At 33.4% G+C, this 20,874-nt stretch overlaps 1 protein-coding gene across 2 annotated transcripts in view; it reads right to left on the reverse strand.

Annotated features, from left to right (window-relative positions):
- Col11a1 (collagen type XI alpha 1 chain) overlaps positions 1–20,874 on the reverse strand; it is a 183,214-nt gene that overhangs the window by 30,007 nt on the left and 132,333 nt on the right. For both annotated transcript variants that reach the window (XM_048456958.3, XM_085677794.2), the window contains 12 exons: positions 19,184–19,291; positions 18,301–18,354; positions 16,465–16,518; positions 15,892–15,999; positions 11,236–11,289; positions 9,368–9,421; positions 8,051–8,104; positions 3,892–3,945; positions 3,193–3,300; positions 2,856–2,909; positions 2,034–2,087; positions 825–878 (listed from right to left, as the gene is read on the reverse strand). In XM_048456958.3, the coding sequence (XP_048312915.3) occupies positions 825–878; positions 2,034–2,087; positions 2,856–2,909; positions 3,193–3,300; positions 3,892–3,945; positions 8,051–8,104; positions 9,368–9,421; positions 11,236–11,289; positions 15,892–15,999; positions 16,465–16,518; positions 18,301–18,354; positions 19,184–19,291 (810 nt within the window). The remainder of the gene's footprint in view (positions 1–824; positions 879–2,033; positions 2,088–2,855; positions 2,910–3,192; positions 3,301–3,891; positions 3,946–8,050; positions 8,105–9,367; positions 9,422–11,235; positions 11,290–15,891; positions 16,000–16,464; positions 16,519–18,300; positions 18,355–19,183; positions 19,292–20,874) is intronic.

Below are 20,874 nucleotides of genomic sequence, written 5' to 3' on the forward strand. Positions count from 1 at the left end.
AGTACAAGAGAGGTCATTGACCTGTTTTGTTGATGTATATTATAAATATGCATTAAAATATCAGATTCTTATCCATTAATATCTTAAATTATTATTTCTAATTAAACTAAAATCTTTAAATCTCTTTTAAGATACTATGTAGTCAGCATTTTGCTTTTGTTCAATAATTTACATGTATTTATTTACATTATGTTTGTCTTCATGTGCACAAAAGAATGTGCATAGTGTCAAACGAAAGGACAGCTTGCAGGAATCAGTTATCTCCTTTGGTCACATGGAACTGGGGGCTGAACACAGTCCACTGGGTTTGTTGACAAGGGCTTTTACCCGCTGAGACATCTCACCTGCACAGAAACAATTAGTGTGACCCTGGCTGCCTCTTTGCTGCTGTCATCCTTATGTACACCCTGCTTCATTAAAAATCATGGTTCCAAGTTCATGAAATTTGACGACATAAGATCATCCATCTACAATATACATGGGTGCTTGTACTGAATCTGCTGAAAGGGATTCATGGCTTTCACAGTGTGTGCACTAGACTCTGAGCATTCCACTCTCATAGAGAACGCCAGGGGCTGGAACTGGAATTGTTCAACAGCATTCAGCATTTGTTCGGAGAAGCAGGTAACTCTCAAACGAGGAGTTGCTTGATTTATTCAAACTGTGACAGTAACAAGGTTAAAAGGTACTCTGAGTAAGTGAAGATTTTGACATTATGAAGAAAGTGATTATTTGACAGCCTCAGATGCTGCCTGGAGCTTGCATGGGTAATACCAATCTAAACGCACAGAGAACAATTCAAATGAAGAATGAGAAAAACTTACTCTCTTTCCAGGAGGACCTGGTGGGCCAGCCTCACCAGATGGACCAGGGGGACCCTATAAATGAATATAGTTAGATATAAATATAAAATTCATTGTTTAATAGGCTGGTTATTTTTCATAACCAACATAATTTCTCCCAGTATAAGCTGAAACTGACGTTCATTTCATTGATACACACCATCTTTAATAAAAACCTCAGCCCCCATTCAGAGACATAAATAAGCTTCTAGATATCCACATAGTGAGCTGGTAAGCTTATTTGGCAAACTCTTCATGGATATAGGAAAGTTCTTTGAATTTTTTTTCGATGGAAACTTATACCATTAAAAAAAGGAGTAATAGGGATTCAGCAAACACTTGACATATACATGAATATGTTTGATCATGGACTACAAACTTTGAACATTTCGACTTACGACCTATAAACATCCCACACAACACTAGTGATTTTTGTTCCACTGTGAAAATAACTATGTGAGGATGTGTGTCATAAGTATACCTTAGATTTTCAACACCTAAGGGACTTGTAAGAGACTCAGATTTCTTCAGAACTACTCAATTTAATGCCTTCAATATTTTCTCATTTCCTAAGTAGCCCATGTGGCCAAAACATTTCTTTGTCATTCCAAAAAAATTAAAATTTCTATACTATGATTCATTTAGCCATTTGGGTGAAATAGCATATGAACTGCGACAAGCTACCAGTCTGATATTTTTATATTCATTATTTGTGTCTACAATGTATTATCTTTTTATAAACAAGTGGAAGTATGCGTGTCTTTGACTGTTTTGCCCAATTTTGGGATCCTTTACTCCTACGGGTTACCTCAACCAGCCTTGACGTCATGGTTTGTTCATTGTCTTATTGTATATTGTGCTGTATTAGGTTAGTGGCCCTGAAAAACCTGCTCGTTTCTGCAGAAAACGAGGGGGTTTATCTAAAGGAGAGGAGGTATAGAGGGGGGTATGAATGGAAGGCATGGAAGTTCCTGGTGAGATGTATTGTATGAGAGAAGCCTAGATAAATTAAGAAAAATAAATAATTAACAGTGGGACAAGCTCATAAGCAGATGATGGCATACTTTTGAGAAGTGCATACACAAAATACACAATGAGCTTTAACTGTGAAAGAGTGACCATTTTGAGATGCCATTTAAAAATGTATGGAGCTATAGAAGATGATGAAAAATTGTAAGGTTTCTTGCCTACCGGTTGCCCTGGATCTCCATCTTCACCCTTGTCACCTCCAACACCATCTTGCCCCTGTAATTGACAGTGAAAATTAACCCAAATATTTCTCATTATATCTTATTATTATAAAGGTACAAAACTTAACCAGACTACCTTAGTATAGTGTCGAAATAACCTGTGATCAGGTGGACAAAATTATAATACTTATGTTTTAGATAATGGCACCTCTTCCTCTTTCCAAAAATACTTGGGAAATCATTAAATACTTGGAAAATAAATGATTAGGAAATCATAACAAAGGAAGATTCACTTGATGCATAAGATTCGTTCTTCCATTCACCAGAAACAGACATAATACAATTCAAAGTAGGATTTGCATTATAAATTGAATTAAGAAATATAGGCTTAACCAGGAGGTGGTGTCATATGCCCTTAATCCCAGCACTCAGGTGGTAGAGGCAGGTGGATCAACCAGTTCTACGATAGGCATCAAAACTACACAGATTAACCCTGTCTTGAAATACCATTAAAAATAAAGGAAAGGGAAAAAAAGAAAAGAAAAGAAAGAAAGAAGGTCTTGAACTTTATAATAAAAGCATAGCTGCTACTTTTGCTTGGGTAATCCAAAAAAGTATCAGTAATTGTTTAAATGGAACAGTCACATAACAGAGTGCAAGAATCACCAGTTATAAAAATATTGTGGTCAGTGTCATTTCTGTTTGTTTCATTTGTCTTTCTGTCTTTAGAATTTCATTTATAAGATAATTTTTTTAGTGTTGTTACTGAAGACTGAGGGAAGGGCCATACTAAAGCATCCTTTTACTTCTTTATGGTACTTACTGCAGGGCCAGGTTCCCCAGGTGGACCTGGATCTCCAGGAAAACCAACAGGCCCCTAGAGAGACATGATAAAAAAATAAATAAATAGAATTAAAAAAAAGTTTCATAATGCTATTTTCTTAGTGTTTTAAGAGGTTAGAGACATGGCATTGGTTGGATAGATATATTGTCCAGACAGAAAATAAAAACATAACCAAAACTGAAAGAAGCTAAGAATGCGTGTGAATATATTAAATGACATAAAGACTCTGCTTTCCCAGAATTCCACATTTCTAATTTTCTATGAAAAGCTAGGAGAGGATTAAACACAGATTTCCTTTTAAAGGGAACAAACTCACCGGGTTCCCTTTGGGACCATCATCACCTGGTGGCCCCTTAGCACCAGCAGGACCCGCAGCACCAGGAGGCCCAGCTTCTCCTTTCTCTCCTCTCTCTCCTTTGGGACCCTAAACAATAAAACCAAAAGAAATAATTACTTTATAAGCACTAACTTAAGATCTAACCTCAATACTGTGGGTTGGACAATTCTCTGCTTATATATTCAGTATACTACATCGCAAAATTTCTAACAGAATCCAAGCTGAATTAATTAGATGCCAATAGTCATGAACCCTGCTGCTAGATTTTCAAAATATTTCTACATTGTCAAGGGAATGTAATAGATTTAAAAGCAGCTTAATTTATTTTAGAATAATCCATTTTAATTAACAAATGTTTATTTAGTGCAGGAAGGAAATTGTAGCTTTGTTTCTATTATGAACAGTTCCCTAAACACAAAGTGTATAATGAACACCTTATGTTTAAAAGACTTAACTCATGCAAATGTGATTGTTTAAATCTTAGATACTAATCAAAATATGCAAAGAATTGTCAGTTATTTAACAATAAGTTTTTGTAGTTGTGGGCACAATAAGTAAGTTGGAAAGGAAGAGTAAAAACAAATACTGCTAGGATTCAAGTTCAATGTTCAAACACTCTAAAAGAATTCCTAAATATCTAATGAAGACTAATAACGACTTTAAGACTACAGAACTTACACCTGTGCCGGCTTCACCAGGGGGTCCGGGGTTCCCTGCTTCTCCAGGTTCACCCTACAAAGAAAGCATCATATAATGGTAAGAACACAGCAATGGTGTTTTCTATCTGTAATAATGCCCTTAGTATGGACATCCTAATTTAGACAGCCTCTACCTTACTTTACTGCTTAAAACACATCAAAAATCTAATAAGAAAGAGAACTTAGATTAATCACAATAATTCAAGAAAAGAAATAGAATAAAAGCTGCTTTGCTTTTCAGAGATGAAATCCAGCACATGAGCTCAGGTTACCAACAAGCTATAGCAACAATCAGACATTTTTCTAACAGTTTGCATTCGTGCGAAATCAAAATTCAAATTATAATCAGGATTATTAATTTTAAAATGCAAGTTGTTTTTCTTTTACTAAACTGTAACACTCTTGCTATTGAAATACATCAGTATAAAACTTGGTGCTATATTGATAATCCTATAGAATGAGTTTAGGAAGATCAATGTAAAATAAAGAATGTACTTAATCAAAAGTCCTATATTTGAATGCTTAAATATTATAAAACTAATTGTCTTTATGATCTCATCTTACTTCAACTAGATATTTGCCATGTCATCTGACCGGTGGATAAAATGTCTTAGAAACCAGAAATCCATATTGAAATGAAAGTAACATGAAGACTATCCAATTTGTAATGTTTATGTACAAAGAATATTTACCAGCCATTTAGCTACAAAGTTTACTGCTAGTGTGCCCTTCTTAGAAATGCACAAAATATAGTGTCTTATTCCAGTGATTACTTAAGTGAAGGGATGCAGCACACACATACACACAGGAACACACACACACACAGAGACACACACAGTGTTCCATTCAACAGTCTTGTAGTAGCTCCAACATTAGTGTCAGGATTCTGAAATGGATGGAATTCTTCTAGTTCTTAGTTTAATCACTGGTATCACAGGTCTTCCTGCACATACTAGTGCTTCTAGGTTGGTTTGAAATTTTCCTTAGTAAGTACAAATATTATTATAAGGAAGAAACTGTTTTGCAAAATTTCTTAGCCTTCTTAAATACACCACATTTTGATTTCTTAAGGCATTTGTATAGCTGTGATGGCACCAAGTACTTTCCAGGAATTTCTGAGTTATTAGATTGCCTGAAAATTTTGTCATCCCCAACATAACTGGCAAATATATACTGTATTTTGGACAATTATTACAAGCAAAATATTGCACTTTCATTATATATGAAGAAAGTACTTATTAAACTTCTTAATATGATTAAATAATATGTCAGTAATTTGGGGTGATGATATTCACATAAATGAAATGAAACAAGTACTTTGTCATTCAAATAAATGGCAAAATGTTCACAATAAGCATTTATCACATGGAATATATGCAATATTAATTAAAAAACCCTGAAAACTCTTTGAACATAAAATATGACACAAAATCTGTCATATTGTTGTATAGTATTATTGTGCAAAGTTGGAAATAGAAAATAACTATATATTTTTAAGTCCACATCAAAATATTTGCTCATCTCTTTCCATCCATGTTAAAAATAAGTGAAGTGGTATTTTGAAAAGATTATGTCAAATTTTCTAAAATGAAGAAAATAATGGTAGCCAAGAAATGTGTATAGACAGTAACATGTAAGGACAAAAACTTCTACTATAAAATCTTTGAAAATAATACATAAATATTCACTTGCTTTAAGGATATTAAAATGGTCTTTATACCTACTAGAAACAAATTCATATGATATAAATCACAACTACTAAAAATGAAATCAATAATTTCTAAAAAATTTCTGCATTAAAATATTTTAAAAGTTGGTTGACAAAATTGTAAACACATATAGCAATGCAAAGAGTTCATCATGGTAATGAGCTCCCTTCAATGGTATGAGTAAGGTAGCAGGTTACTCACTGTATGGAATATAATGATAAACACTGCTGAGTGAAGGGGATTAAGGGCTGTGCAGTTATCATGCCATACTGCTAGTGTACTCTCCGTTTATTCAAGAGTGTTTACTATAGAAGCAACAGCAAATTGCTCTGCGTATTCAAGTAATTACAAATTATTATTCTTAAGAGAATGTGTTGATTATTTGTTCTGAGAAAACTGCTGATGTATCTCCCATAAATACATGGTCCAGGAAGAAGAGATTGTTTTATTTGCACAAAAGAAATCATGGCTCATGGTCGGTAGCCTCTTCTTTTTTTTTCATTGTAACCAACGGATATAATTTTCCAAAAAGAAGTTGCAGTGAAATCATTCAGAATCAATGGTGTTATCACAAATTCATAATCTATAGAAAATTATATCATATCATATTCTTTAAAAAGTTAAGATCAGGGTTTTTTATCATTTTCTCTGTCAAAAGAAAAATTTTAAAAGAAAAAATATTGTTTTCAAATATTAAGTTTCAATTTAGGTGCTCATAGAATTTAAAAGTCACTCTAGGCAAATCGTAGCACACACAAACAAACACAAACAAACAAAAAAGTTTAAAAATAAATTAATTTCAAAGGAATAGATTCGAATTAAAGAGTGGCAGTAAAGTCACCAGCCTTATTGAATATTATAATGCTCCAAAATGGCAAATTGTTATCATTTGACCTTTAACCTACGTGACAATGGTGTGAGACTCCCACCAAAACTCCTGCTAGTGACAAAAGTGACTGTCTTTAAGAGATTCTTAAAAGACAAAGTATTAAAAAAGAAAAGAAAACACTTAAAAACTATTTTTTGTGTGTTGTTTACAGTGTCCATGACATAGGTAAAGTTACTGAAATGGCTATTGAAACTATGGACTATTCCCAACTCTCTGGGCAGCACCAGAACCCAGAGGATATGTCCTCAAGAAAGAAGGTGAAGTGGGAAAATTGGTAGAAATTTTCAAGACAGTGGTGTCGCGGTTGGTGGTCTTGTCTTATGCTTTTTATGCTAGGACTATTAATTACCCTGAGAATTTTTCTTCAAATAACTCTGCCTCCACATATATCTTTCTCATAAGACTATAAAATAATTCCCTAAAAAGCAATTGTCAAAGAAACTGCATTCTTTATCAACTAAGAACTAGACAGTATAATTTGTTTCTAATTTAGTAATTAATGAGATATTTGAATAGTGAGTTATCTGAAGTTAATTATAAATACAAGAGTTGGGCTAAAAACCAAGAGTAAACATCAATATGATGTTTATCAGTCTAATTTCATTACACTGTTTTTAGAGGGTTAACTCTATTAATGAATACAAATGAAGTTAACTATAAAATAAAATGTGTCAAAAAGAATTCAAAGCAAAGAAGAGAATCATGTTTCAATGTTAGAATAAAAACACTACAGCTATCCCATTTTACATACCTTTCTGGTATAATATTTTGTGGTATAAATTAATTTTTGTTCTTCAAAACTGGCAAATCATTTTCTCAAATTACATAAATGTCAATGACAATTTTCCTAAAAATTCTACTAAGATGTGAAGTTGAGTACATAAATAAGAAATCAAAGAATCATTTTGACATTTTCAAAAAAAAGGAAGAGTAGATTTTTAAGATGAAATACTGTTTACCAGGAAAAGGGGCTGTTCTGTGCACAGATGTTATGACACATGCCAAGAGCTTTGAAAAGCGCCAGAGATGGGCTGAGTGGTAGCAATGAAAAGGTGGCAAAAATCAGTGATTAATTGTTTTCTGATGTGAAAGACTCCTTTCGTCTGTGGATCAGTTGTAGAAAAGTGTTTCCTTTGCTTTAAGTACCAAGTGTCACTAATGAAAGGCACTGTAGTCTCGTCAGACTTTCAGAGGCTGAAGTGGAGCTTGGCATTGTCACTTTCTAATGAAGAAACATTCACCAAATCACTGTAATTAACTAAGTCTCAGCTTTCCTGTTCATGAAAGCAGATCACAATGACTCCAACACAGCACTGAAACAGGAAATGATCTGTGTGCAGCATTCATCGCCACAGGTGTCAATACAAAACACACAACCTCAGCATTTAATTTCAATCTGTGTAGGTTCTAGAATAAATAATACTGAATTTGTGAATATACGTACACCACTTACCACCAAACTTATGACAGCAGCATGTAAAATATGCCCAGCAATTATCAAAACTCTTTATTTCTGGCTGTTTCAGCCAGCATGCCCTTACCTTTTCTCCCACACCACCAACAGAACCAATAGAGCCTGGGGGTCCTTGTGGTCCCTGAGAAGTAGAAAAAGAAATGGAGTTATACTTCTAATAAAATGTTCTGTTCACACACATGTTTCTAGAATGTTTAAAGAGAGCATTATATAGAGGACTACTGAGTATATTGAGGGGGTGGAACAAAAAAGTAACGACTGTTTCAATTGCCACATTTATTAATAACAAATAATTTAATATATTACATTAGTTTTCAGCTTCCCCAGAATTTGGAGCATAAGGCAAAGAGAGTTTCCGAATTTTGCCATGTATTTATTAATTGAAACAAAATTCCAGTATCTATGCCCATGGAAAAATCAGGACAGTTTTACAATATGATTGTATTTTGAATCACAGTCATGGCTGTATTTAAAAATAACATACTGCATGGGAAAACCAAACCCTTTATACACTGCTAGGCATTAGATTCCTTCAAGGAATCTAATGACAGCGTCATATCTTTTCTAGTTTAGCAGCTACTGATATCTTTTATCAGTTCCGATCTGATAACATTAAAGGCAGGTATGAGAGAAAATAAATCTCATCCAAAAGAAGGTAGAAAACAGGTGGCTTCATTTGCAAAACATGAAGTCAAACGTAGATCACATAGACCTAGAAGTCTTTTGAAGGTAATGTAGCATAGAAGCAGTATTACTTTTCCAAATTCTATAATATTCCATTAGAATACTGGATGGGTTTCTAAGGGGAGTGTCCCCCTTAAATACTGAGAAGAGACTGTTTTCTCTCAGTGAGAAAGAGTGCACAAATGCACATATTTCTCTGAGTACTTATAGACTCGAAATGCATGATGTAAAACATTTAGCTAAAAGATTTTATGTGGATACATATGTAACAGGTGTTTAGAGCACACACCTAGGCTAATATATTCAAAGACAATTACAAACCTCTTACATCACTGCCAATGGGAAAGCTTAAACTAAAGAATTCAACAACCATTTACAGAACATTTATCATATATCAGCTACAGTATACTATTCTGAGCCATATGGTTTATAATGATACAAATGATATTTTTCACCAATAAATATATATTAAGTGTGACCTGGGTGTCTATTATATATTAGTGGTAAATTTTTCAGGAGAAAGGACATTTCTTACTTTCAATTGAAATGGTGTGAGTAGATGATCATTGGGTTAACATCCACTTCTATGGCTAAACTATGATGCAATTATATCCATTGTATATCATAAACCATCTGCCAGAATGTAATACTGGCACAGAATATCCTTCAGAATTAACTAGCATACACTTCAAGTACTTACATCAGCTCCATTGGGACCTTGAGGGCCTCGTGGGCCAGGAGGACCTGGTGGACCCTAAAAATGCAAAGAAACAAAGTTTGCCAAGATCACACACAAATGTGGTTAACATTTTTATCTTTTAAGATAACTAAGATAGGCTATGAAATCACAAGCAGAAAAGAACATCAGGGTTACCAACATGCTGGATGAAGACAACATCACATCATACCAGCAAATGACCATTTACTAATTGATAGGAAATTAACACTTCAGAAAAAAACTAATAGAACAGAAACACAGCAGAGAAAGTCTACTGCTGGTATACAATATTCACAGTATAGACAGTAACATATTATAAAAGAATATACCCGAGCATAAAGCAATTATAACATTGAAACCACAACAACAATAACAAAAAAAAAAAACAACGTTGGATTAGTTTTAGAACTATGGAGTCAAATAAAAGAATATTGGTTTTTGATTTGTGTAGCATGCTGGGTTGTATGAATTCTCAGGTTTGACATTAAAGAATTAGAAATATTTAGTGTTATTTCTACAATAAAGTTTCTATGTTCTGGATATACATTAAAATTATTCCAGAACATTTATTAAAATACTTCTGGCAACAACCCTTACTTCTAGGTTGAAATTAAGATAGTTCAAAGTAAAGAAATAATTAAAATAAGATGATAAAATATGAAATAAAGAGAATAGACAGTAGTGAATCCCTAGTCATTAGTATTTTTAAAAATCTCAGTTTAATTCAGTGCCACATTTGAAGCTTTTCCTAGTCTGACCCATCGTATGCTCAAGGAGAATGTATCAGTATCTCATGGAACCACAGCACTCAATCTAGAAAAACGGACTGTAATGTTTTTCTCACTGCTTCAGAGTATGACCTACTCAGCCATGTATCCTATTTATTCCTCACAGTTGAGTTGCTGATGATAGGAATAATTTCAAAGGATATAATAAATCTGGATGTTGCTCTTAAAGAGAAAGAAATGTAACTTCCAACTGTAAAACTTCAAAATATGAGTAGATCCCATGCCCAGGTGCAGGTGGTCAACACAAAGCAAACTCAATGGTCTTTTTGTACATGTTTTTTGTCCTATGATACTTTTCTTATATATTTTGGTTTCTATTTTCTTACGATTTTATGTTTCTTGTTTTTTTTTTTGTTATTGGCATTATTTGTTTGTTTTAAGAGAGAGGGCATGGAGTAGGTAGGTGGGAAAGTGTTGAGGTGGGGCAAATATGATCACAATATATAGTATAAAATGTCTATTGACATAAAAATATTAAAATATGTATTTTGAAGAAGAGCAAAATTGTCAGAAATGATGGAAGGAAAGCAGTTAAGACTTCATCATATATAAGACCTCATCATATATAAGTTTCAAATACTTTGAGCAATTATTCCTTATCACATATATTTGAAAGTTTAGGTTGAGTTCTTAAAATAAAAATGTCCTAGTTGACAATGAAAACACAATACTCAAACTAACAGTACATTCCTCATTAAACTTGGAAGTTGTTCATAGAATTCCCATGTATTTTTACCTGTTCCACAACAAAAGTCCAAACCAAAAGATTCACAAGATCCTAGTATGGCACTGGTTCACATAAGAGGCTTAAATTCATTAAATATGTGAACCACTAAATGTTATGTAAGCACATGACATTATTCTGAAGTGGATAAAGATAAAAGATCAATATTTTTGAAATATATTATCAGTTGATTATTACTGATTATTTGAATAGGAAATAGAATTTAGCAGGAGAGCAGCACAATTTCTCAATAGTTTTGTCAACATTAATGAATTGTAAGGAATCTATGAGTCGTGTTGGCATGCTAAATACCATTGAATCTGGAAAACACAACCTACCATGGGTCCAACATCTCCATTTTCACCCTTTTCACCTGGCGGTCCTGGCAAACCCTGTGAAAATACAATGCAAAAGGATGTTGTCCATGTATTTTAAAAGGCAGATACATTTGAAGGATTCAGAAATGGCTAAGAGAGTAAAATGCTTTCTGCACAGACATGACGACTTGTGCTAGGATCCTGCAGGCCAAAGTAACATCAGACACAGTAGCACTGATATGTAACTCCAGTTAACAGAGAGAAGGGTTAGACAGGAGATAGCTTTGGAGCTTGTTGGTCTATTAGGCAGCAGTAACACATCAGCATACATTAAAAAAAATGGCTCAAACAGTAGAAGGCGGAGCAAAACCTGAAGTTACCCATAACCTAAACCCACACACAATGAAACATACTCATTTGTGCTCAAACATACACACACTGACTGCAAAGGCAAGAAAAAATACTCTAAATAAATTTATACACCAATAAGTAAATACCAATTAAATTAAGAATTTGAAAATTAATATTCAGAAACAAACATATTAAAATACTTCTGGTCAACTGTTTCCTACATGTTATAAAATCTGACTATATTTACAAGTAAAACTCAAGTTTTGAATAATATTTTACGTTGAGTTTTGCTAAAATACATAAATCAATAAACAGATAAAATTTCATCTTACAAATAGCTAGCTCTTTTCTATTTCTATTATGCAAATTAGACTTCTAACATTTACATTTTATATTTATATACTCCGTATTATCACAGTCAGGTAACAGTTTGGCAAACCTTTTTATTGAAATAAATATTCCAATAACTATCCAAAGTTGCACATATATTATGATTCTTGGTCTACTCACTCACTTTTGAATCTTAAAAATCCACAAGTCATGAAATTTACTATATTGATCACATCCTTCTGTTTTTCCTCATCTCTCTGTTTTGTATCAACCGCACTGTAAGTTGACATTAGAAATCCAACGTTAGGGGAAACTCAGACCGCGGCAGCACAGGCTGACTACATCTCCCTGCAGCAATCACTTTACTGCTTCATCTGCTGAATTCCTTCCTAGAGAACTGTGTGCGTTTACTCGTTTTTGTCCTAGCAATACTTTGTGCTCCTTTTTCATAAAGTCATATTTACAATCCATTTGGAATCAAGCTTATGTGCTTAGATGTCAACTTTTTAACCTCCTGTAAGTAGTGGGAGCAGGAAGCAAAAAAACCAAGAGGTCTCTAGACTATTTGCTGCATGAAAAGGTGAGCTGATCCTGAGTAGACAAAAAATAGTTACTCAATAAGAACTTCTTTCCAACATTTGTTATGATATTCAAAATCTCAATTAACATAAAATTTTAACTTTGAAAAATAGCTTTATGTGTTTAATTAAATAATATGGCACAATTAATGTGCTATTAATGCTGCAGTGAAAAAACTGTGAAGAACCATGTATTAATAAATGAGCATACATGATATAGCCAAAGGATATACTTGTGAAATAGTGCAGCTCTTGTTGAGCAGAAATAATACCAGTGGTATCTGATTTTTAATGTTTTGAGTATGGATTTGCCTTATTTTTAGCAATATTAATGCTATAATTATCCACATACATGCTATAAACTAAAGACAGTTAATTTTAATGAAAGAATTATAAAATTTCATATTAAATCTAATAAAGAAGTAAAATCATCAACAGTGCTAAAAGCTAACATAATAAAAAAACTATTGGCTTTGGGACTTAAATGTGACAGCTGCAAACGTCTCTGTTAGTTCACAGCAAAGTGTTCACGCTCTCCCTCCCCACTGTTTCCAGTTCAAAGCGAGGACATGAGCCTTGCAGAGCGATGCTTGACTATTTCCATAGATGATGACCCTTCATGCTTGCCCATTTCCATAGATGACGATGTTTGATAGATTCTTTCCACTTAACTTGCACTGTCCTATTATTGTTTTAGACTGGATAATAAATAACCCAAGATAGTTTTTATGGTCTACACAGTACACCTGACTCTATGAAAGAAATGTTTTAGTGAACATGTTAGTGAATATTTCCTGTGTGGCACACTTCATGTTTTTTTTTTTTCTTTTCAGTAAGAAGCTTTAAGTTGTGGCTTATAATGAAGAATAAATATGTGAATTTTGTCTGCTTTTCACAAATGCTAATATAATAACTAAAGAAAGATATCAGTTTATACATTCTGCAAATGGGTACTATTTTCTGATGTCAGCTTCTAGAATTTTAATCAGATTTTTAGAAACGAAGAAAAAACTGATCAGACTGCATATGGAACATACCACTCTACCTAAAATTTGACAGGGGGTTATTACTAAACGTTTAGACCCAAGCACTCTAATTTTTCCACAGTAAGAAGTCCAGGGACTTAAACACTACTATTCACAAGTAGAATGTAAAACATATGATATAAATACTTCACTGTGGAACATTTTTTTTAGAGTGCATTGAAACTTAAACATAATCAAGTCTTAAGACACTACATAAAATGTTAATTCCATTTTACACCTTTGCCCAGGGATTCGTATTCTCTAAGTGTCGAGTGCATATCTAGGTGGAGCATACATCAATATTGGAACATAGTTTTCTTTTATACACACTTCAAGCATGATTGTAAATGTCTTTTTTAAAAACTTATGCATATGATTTCCACCAGTTCAATAGAGTCGGTCAAAAGAAGAAGTAGTTTATGTTATTTTTGACTGTTTTGAACCAATTAAAGCAGGGTATTCTCATTATTAGAGACTATGGAGACATAATGAGTGAAATCATCTTGTTACAAGGAATAATTAAAGCTAATGCTACTCCACAATTACTCTGTCTTCACAGATCCTAGTTTCTTCCTGATTCACAGATGAAGCAGATCTGTTTTAATATTTTTAATTTAAAGTGATTTGACACATAAGTGAAAACAAAAAATAAACTAGATCAAGAATCTAAAATTGCTACATTTTAAAAATTATAATGAAACATATTGAATATATCATATATTCACAACCATATGAATATACAGATAAGTAATAAATTACAAGTATAAAGTCATTTATGTTAGATAAGATTTCATTATTTATGCTTACTGAAACTGCTAACATTTAGCCAACCATGAAGATTTAATTAAACAATATAGATGTAATTTTGAAATTTCTAATTATATTAGCAGTTCTCATATCTGATTTTAATAATGAAGCATTTTTTTCAAAATTTTATATAAATTGTTTCTTCATATCCTTATCAAAGAAGGTAATTTCTAACTAGATATTATCTATAAATTTCGATTATTTTGTTGATTCTATAAATATAAACTATAAAGTCACACCTTCAAACATGAGATTTATGGTTTAAAGGTTAATTTTACATGATTGAGAATAATTAGCTAAACTAATGGAGAATTCAGAAGTTAAAATAGTTACATATTTATTGCTACCTGACTTTATTTTCTACTTGCTATTTTTTAAAATGTGTTACTTTTCACATAGGAAGTTAAGCATTACTCATGACTTTATTATATTTATCTGACAACATTAATATTTAAACAGAAAAAAAGAAGAAAGTAATAACTTTTTACTAAACATTGTAATTATTCCCTGACTTTTTTTACAAAGGTGGATATATATTATAATTTATAATACTGAATCAAAATGTAACTAGCAAAGTTATATAATAAAATATTTAATATTAAAATCAATACTTCTGTGATTTTATTTGTAAAAATAAAAATTACGTATATATTTATCCCAGTTTCTTCTAACATTTTATAACTTCATATAATCATAGGTATTGTGATTTAGATTGTTCCCCTTTTGCAAAATGACTAGTGTGAGGAATATAAGTACTATACAGTACCTGAATGTCACTTAAAACCAAGATATCATTGATCAAAGTTGGAATAGATGTGTACATAACAAGCAAGTGGAAGAAGATAGACAGATGCTCCAAAGGTTTGCAGGAACCAACAATATCACGTTGAAAGGGAAAAACAATTGGGAGGAGAAACTGGATACAGTGATGCAATATTCTTCATGAGAACATTATGATAAATTGGAATAGAAGTTCTGGATCATTTAGTGTTTCACAATTTAATATTTCTTCAAATGCATTTCATGAACTATAGAATTATCATTTAAGCTATTTTTCGTGATATATTACCCACTTATTCTGTCCGTGACTTAACAGTTGCTGCTGCAGTCAGTCTGCTACTTCATATTCTTTGAAATATTTGTCATTCATCTGAAATACTGATTCTTCTAGAGGACTGTTTCAATTGACTTCTTTTATCTACTCAGCTGCAAGTCTGTGCTTCATGTTCAAAACAAAAGGGCAATCGAGGTATAGCTTGATGTGTCAGAAACAAAAATCAAGCAGATGCATATTTGCATGTCTGCTCAAAATTAATAATTTCTAATTAAAAAGAAGTAAAGCTTTGGTATAAACACACTTACACATACACACACATACGTAAGCACACACAGACTCATGTACACACAATTGCACACACATGTGCACTCACACACACACACACACACACACACACACACACACCATACCCACATGAGGTGTGCAACAGCATTTAATTTTACTTGGAAACAAGGAACACTGTTTTTGTTTCCCTGCCCCTGGAAACTGAGAGTGAGCAGTCAGTGAAAATCATGCAGAGGTTTCTTACCTGAAGACCTATGGGTCCAGGGGGCCCTGGGAAGCCTCGTGCACCCTCATCTCCTTTTTGTCCAAACATTCCCTGTTGTCCTCTGGGACCTGCCTCACCATCTCCTCCCTTGAGTACAGCAAAGTACATATCAATATTGAAGAAAACATCATGATACATGATTATAAAAATGGCAGCCATGTTTATAATCTACTAAAGAATTGCAAAGGAGACTCACATCCCATGGTTTGCACCAAATAAACCATTGTTTGGTTCACAAGCATTCTTTGTTTCTGGAATTTAGTTGATTTTGATTTGATCATCTCACCAAATACAGTAAAAATGGTCCAGTAGAAAATATAATGCTCAAATTTATTAGATACTAAATGATGTTACAGTCTTCACTAACCTATGCCACTTTTTTAAATGTAGCTACATATATTAGATCACTTATGTGTGGCTCAGTGTTTAGCATATGAAAAACTTATTACCTCACAGTGTTCCTGGGATATAGGAGTGACATATTTAAATCATAAATTAAATCATGGAGTTATAAGTCCCTAAATTGTGGATCAAAGAGGTATGAATACTTACAGCAATTCCAGGGGCACCAACAGGTCCTTGAAGACCCGGGGGACCAGGAGGGCCCTGAAATGACAAAAAAAAAAATCAAAAATCTTCACATCAAAGTGTCTAAGGCATCAGTAAAATTAAACAATCAAAAGACAATGGCTGACCCAGATAAGCAATGACTGACCAAAGTAAAGAGTGGCTAACTGAGATCTACTAAGCACCTCTGTACTCTTATGGAAATTCAGAGATATGGTTTTTCGTTTTTGATTGTCCTAGAGCTCACTTTGTATATCAGACTGACCTCAGCCTCAAAGAGATCCTTCTACCTCTACCTCCTGAGTGCTGTAATTGCTACAGCAGTCATCAATTATTATAATCCTTGCAGACTTATAGTTTTATATGTATAATCAAGATAAAATTCATATTTACTAAAAACATGAAAATGTTTCCCTCTGAAATTGTAGATATCTAAAAATAGATCTTTCTGCTAGCCTAAACCAATTTAAAGATGTATATTTTAAAAGTTTTTTTTTAAAAAAATATATGTATATAACATAAGGAGCACATAAAAATATACTATGCCATTTTCTAATTATCAACAGGGTTCTAAGACGCTGTACATAGAATATATTATTACATGAAAAACTTCTGTGCATACACACGTGTTACACATTCAAGTGCTTAAAACTATTCTGAACAATATATTTAAACAGGTCATGGGTTATCCATGCATAGACACACATTTTGCTCTTGTATTAACTAATAACGCTTTGGATAAATGGAGTCTGTTGTTTTTAGTCTTTTGTCAACTTCATACAAGCAAGAGTCATATACAAAGAGGAAAATGCAGTTGAGCAAATGCCCCCACAAGACTGACCTGTGTGAAAGATAGTGGGACATTTTCTTAATTAATGACTGATTTGAGAGAGTTCAGCCCATGAGAGGGGTTGTGCTACCACTCAGCCTCTGGTCCTGAATGGTATAAAAAGTAGGCTGAGGAAGGTGTTAAGAAGAAAGTCAGTAAGCAGCACTTCTCCATGGCCTTAGCAGCACAGGTTCCCTTTCCCTGCCTTAAGTTCCTGTCCTGGCATCCTTTGATGATGGACTGTGATTCTGCAATGTAATATGTCAAAAAATTTTATCTCTTTTGACCGACATATCTGTGTGATTCTGGTATTCAAATAATATTTGTCATTACAGAATGAAATAAAATTCAGTTTTGTGATGACAACAACTTTTCTTGTCTATAAGACTAACTAGAGCAAATATAAAACAATTATAATCTTTTTAGTGTATATATGGATATATATATATATATATATATATATACTTATACATCAATATGTTTGTACTTGATTTATTTTGTGTGTGCAGATGTGTATGTTTTTGTGTTTTTGTGTATATTTGTGTGTGTGTTGTATGTGTGCTCTGTGTACATATGATTAGGCAAAGGGCACAGTAAGATGTCTGGGTAATCAGTTCTATTATTCTTTGACTTACTCAATTGAGTAATGGTCTCTCACAGAACGCTGACTTAGACTGACTTACAATCCTGCATGGATTCTGGAACCTTAAGATAGTTCTGCATGCTAAAGCAACAATTATCCTTGTTTGCTGAGTAGAAGTATCTCCCCAAACCCATATACTATATATTTTTATAAAAGTAAAAGGTCTTTTGATTACTTTTTATATAAATCAACACACACCTATTTAAGTCTATTTTTTCCATTTAAATTCACAGAACAAATTCACAGACTTTTTGAGAAAAGTCTGCTGGAGCTAAATGTTACTATGGAAAAGACCCATGTAAAAGGAGTAAAAGGACGATGCTCCCTCACCAAGTAGCAAGGAACTCACATTTTCGCCTTTGTCACCTTTGCTGCCCTTTTGGCCTGGTTCTCCGATTTCACCCTGGGTTTGAAAGATACATGTTAAAGCTGATTTCCAAGATATCATATCTGAAATCTCATCATTATCCAATGTTAATATTTTACTGTCAACGTCGATACATGCTAGTACTTAAAACTGTGGTCTCAATGTAGATGCCTCTGATTTCTATAAATGACCAATATGTAGGAAGAAGTAGTCAACATAACTCTCAGGACTACAACTAAAACCATATCTTAAAAACTGATTTTGTCTTAAATATCACCACCATAAGTTGACAATGGAAGCACATTGATCTACATACATAATATATAAAAGCACACAGTAATCGAAATGTATTTTTTCTTTTCTCCCAGTTTTCCAAATAGTAAGAATATACAAACACTATTTCACAAAATTTCTACATATTACAGTAAAATTAAAAATTAACTTGGAACAATAAAATCCTACACTTCATAAACATCTGAGATATATTATTCCTATGTCGATAAAAAGGGGCTACCATTCTACTAAAGCTTATTCATAAATCTTATGGCACAAGTTCTCAGGACCAAACATGTATAGATAATTGTATTCAATTTACACTACTTCAAGGAAGATAGTTTTTTAAAATATAAATTATTGTTATTTTATCATATTTATGTTTCTGCTCTGTATGCTGTTTTATAGAAAGCACATTTCTTAACTTTGGAAGGCATATAATATTTTTGGTTACACAAAAGGTATCAAAAACTGAAAAAGATAGAACCACAATTCTTCCACTTTAGATTTAATTCTTGATTAATTATGGAGTGCCTGAGAAACCACTTAATGGGATTTGGTATGATAGACTTCCACAAATGATAACACTAACCTTGTCTCCATCCTCACCAGGAGAGCCAGCAGGACCAGCAGGCCCTGGAAGACCCACAGGGCCTTGGATTCCATCTCTACCTGCAGGGCCTTGAGGACCCTTCTCTCCCTGCAGTGAAAAGACAATATGTCATTAATTGCTGTAAGAAACCCATAAAGGTTATATATGGTTTAGAAATAATACATACATAAAATAACACACAAACATAGCTCTACATATTTTAGTTCTTATATTTGGAAAAGAAGTAGTTTACTCTTTCTGGGAAACCAACTGGAAGTTGTAAAGAACAATCAGAAACAATGAGTTGGACTCTGCAGGTAATTAATAATACCAGGAAAAGTTGCATCACTTTTAATAATTTATAGGTCTGTGGCTATACTCTATATTATCTTACCACTACATTCAAAGAGCCAGCCAGGTTATATAACCTATAGCACGAGGTGAACGTATTTGCTTAACATTCCTCGAAGTGAGCAGTGACCTCACTGCGATGCTTAGTGTCAACTGCCTGCTTGACAGAAGTTAGAATTATGTAGGTGAAGGCTTTGGCCATGTCTGTGGGGAATTGTCTTGATTACATTAATTGGAATGAAAAATCTTGTGCACTGTGGTTGACACCATTTCTGGGCTACTGCATTAGAATGCGGTAAGTGGAGAATGCCTAACTAAGCAATAAGCACACTTTCACCCTTGGCTCTCTGTTTTTTCAGAGGTACAAAGTGATCAGCTATTTCAAGTTGTTGCTGCCTTGATTTCCCCCATGATGATTGTTGGTTCCGTGAACAATTAGTTAAATAAACCCTTTCTCTGAGAAGTTGTTTATCTCAGAGTATTTTATCACATAAAGAGGAAAAGAAACTAAGACACCGCCTTGATCTAGTTCCTACTGGCACCCAATGGCATCTAACAGCAAGAATAACATAGCTCTGCTACAAATGTAAAAATTTACAAATGTAAATTTTGTTACTGGTTTTGTTTTGCTAAATTTGTTATGCAACTCAACCTTTATCATAACTCCTAGACTGCATCCTTCCTCACTCAAAAGCTCACATATGTTATTTTATGGTCTTTGTTTCATCTATTTTATCACTGTTCTGGTTCACACAGTGATGATTATTGTGATGGTGATGGCTGTTTACTGAAAACAACCCAATTCTATATGATGCTTAGAACTGTGACTGCACATGACACTCAGACTTCTATGACTGTCTTATTTTCAGACATGAGAAATAGGCTCTGAATTTAAGAACGTAGATGTAATTATGAACCAAACAAATAAATGAGGAGAGCTCTCAACTCAGTTCTGAGAAGAAGCCAACAGCCTAGTCAACTTCAATATTTACAATTCTCATTATTTGCTTTCTTTAAAATTTTTGCTTCTCATTTATCTCATTTTTATTGGGAAATAAACACATGTCTTCATGGTTGACTAATCAAGAGAGGGACTGCATCCAGTCCTATGAGTACCTTTAGCTACTGCACTCTTCTTTGAGCTCCATTCATGATCACTCACCCTCTTTCTCTGAGTGTGTTCACAGAGCTAACCACTCACACGTAAACATACCACCAAGTGTCTATTTTCTCTACTTTTGATGGAGTCTTCCACAATGCATATCCATAACGCTCCTCTATAGTTTGATTATAGATCTCTGCTCTCTCTCTCAACTCTACCTCACATGAAAATAGAATGT

The sequence above is a fragment of the Myodes glareolus genome, chromosome 17 (genome assembly GCF_982192425.1).
Source record: "Myodes glareolus chromosome 17, mMyoGla1.1, whole genome shotgun sequence".
Classification (NCBI taxonomy): Eukaryota; Metazoa; Chordata; class Mammalia; order Rodentia; family Cricetidae; genus Myodes; species Myodes glareolus.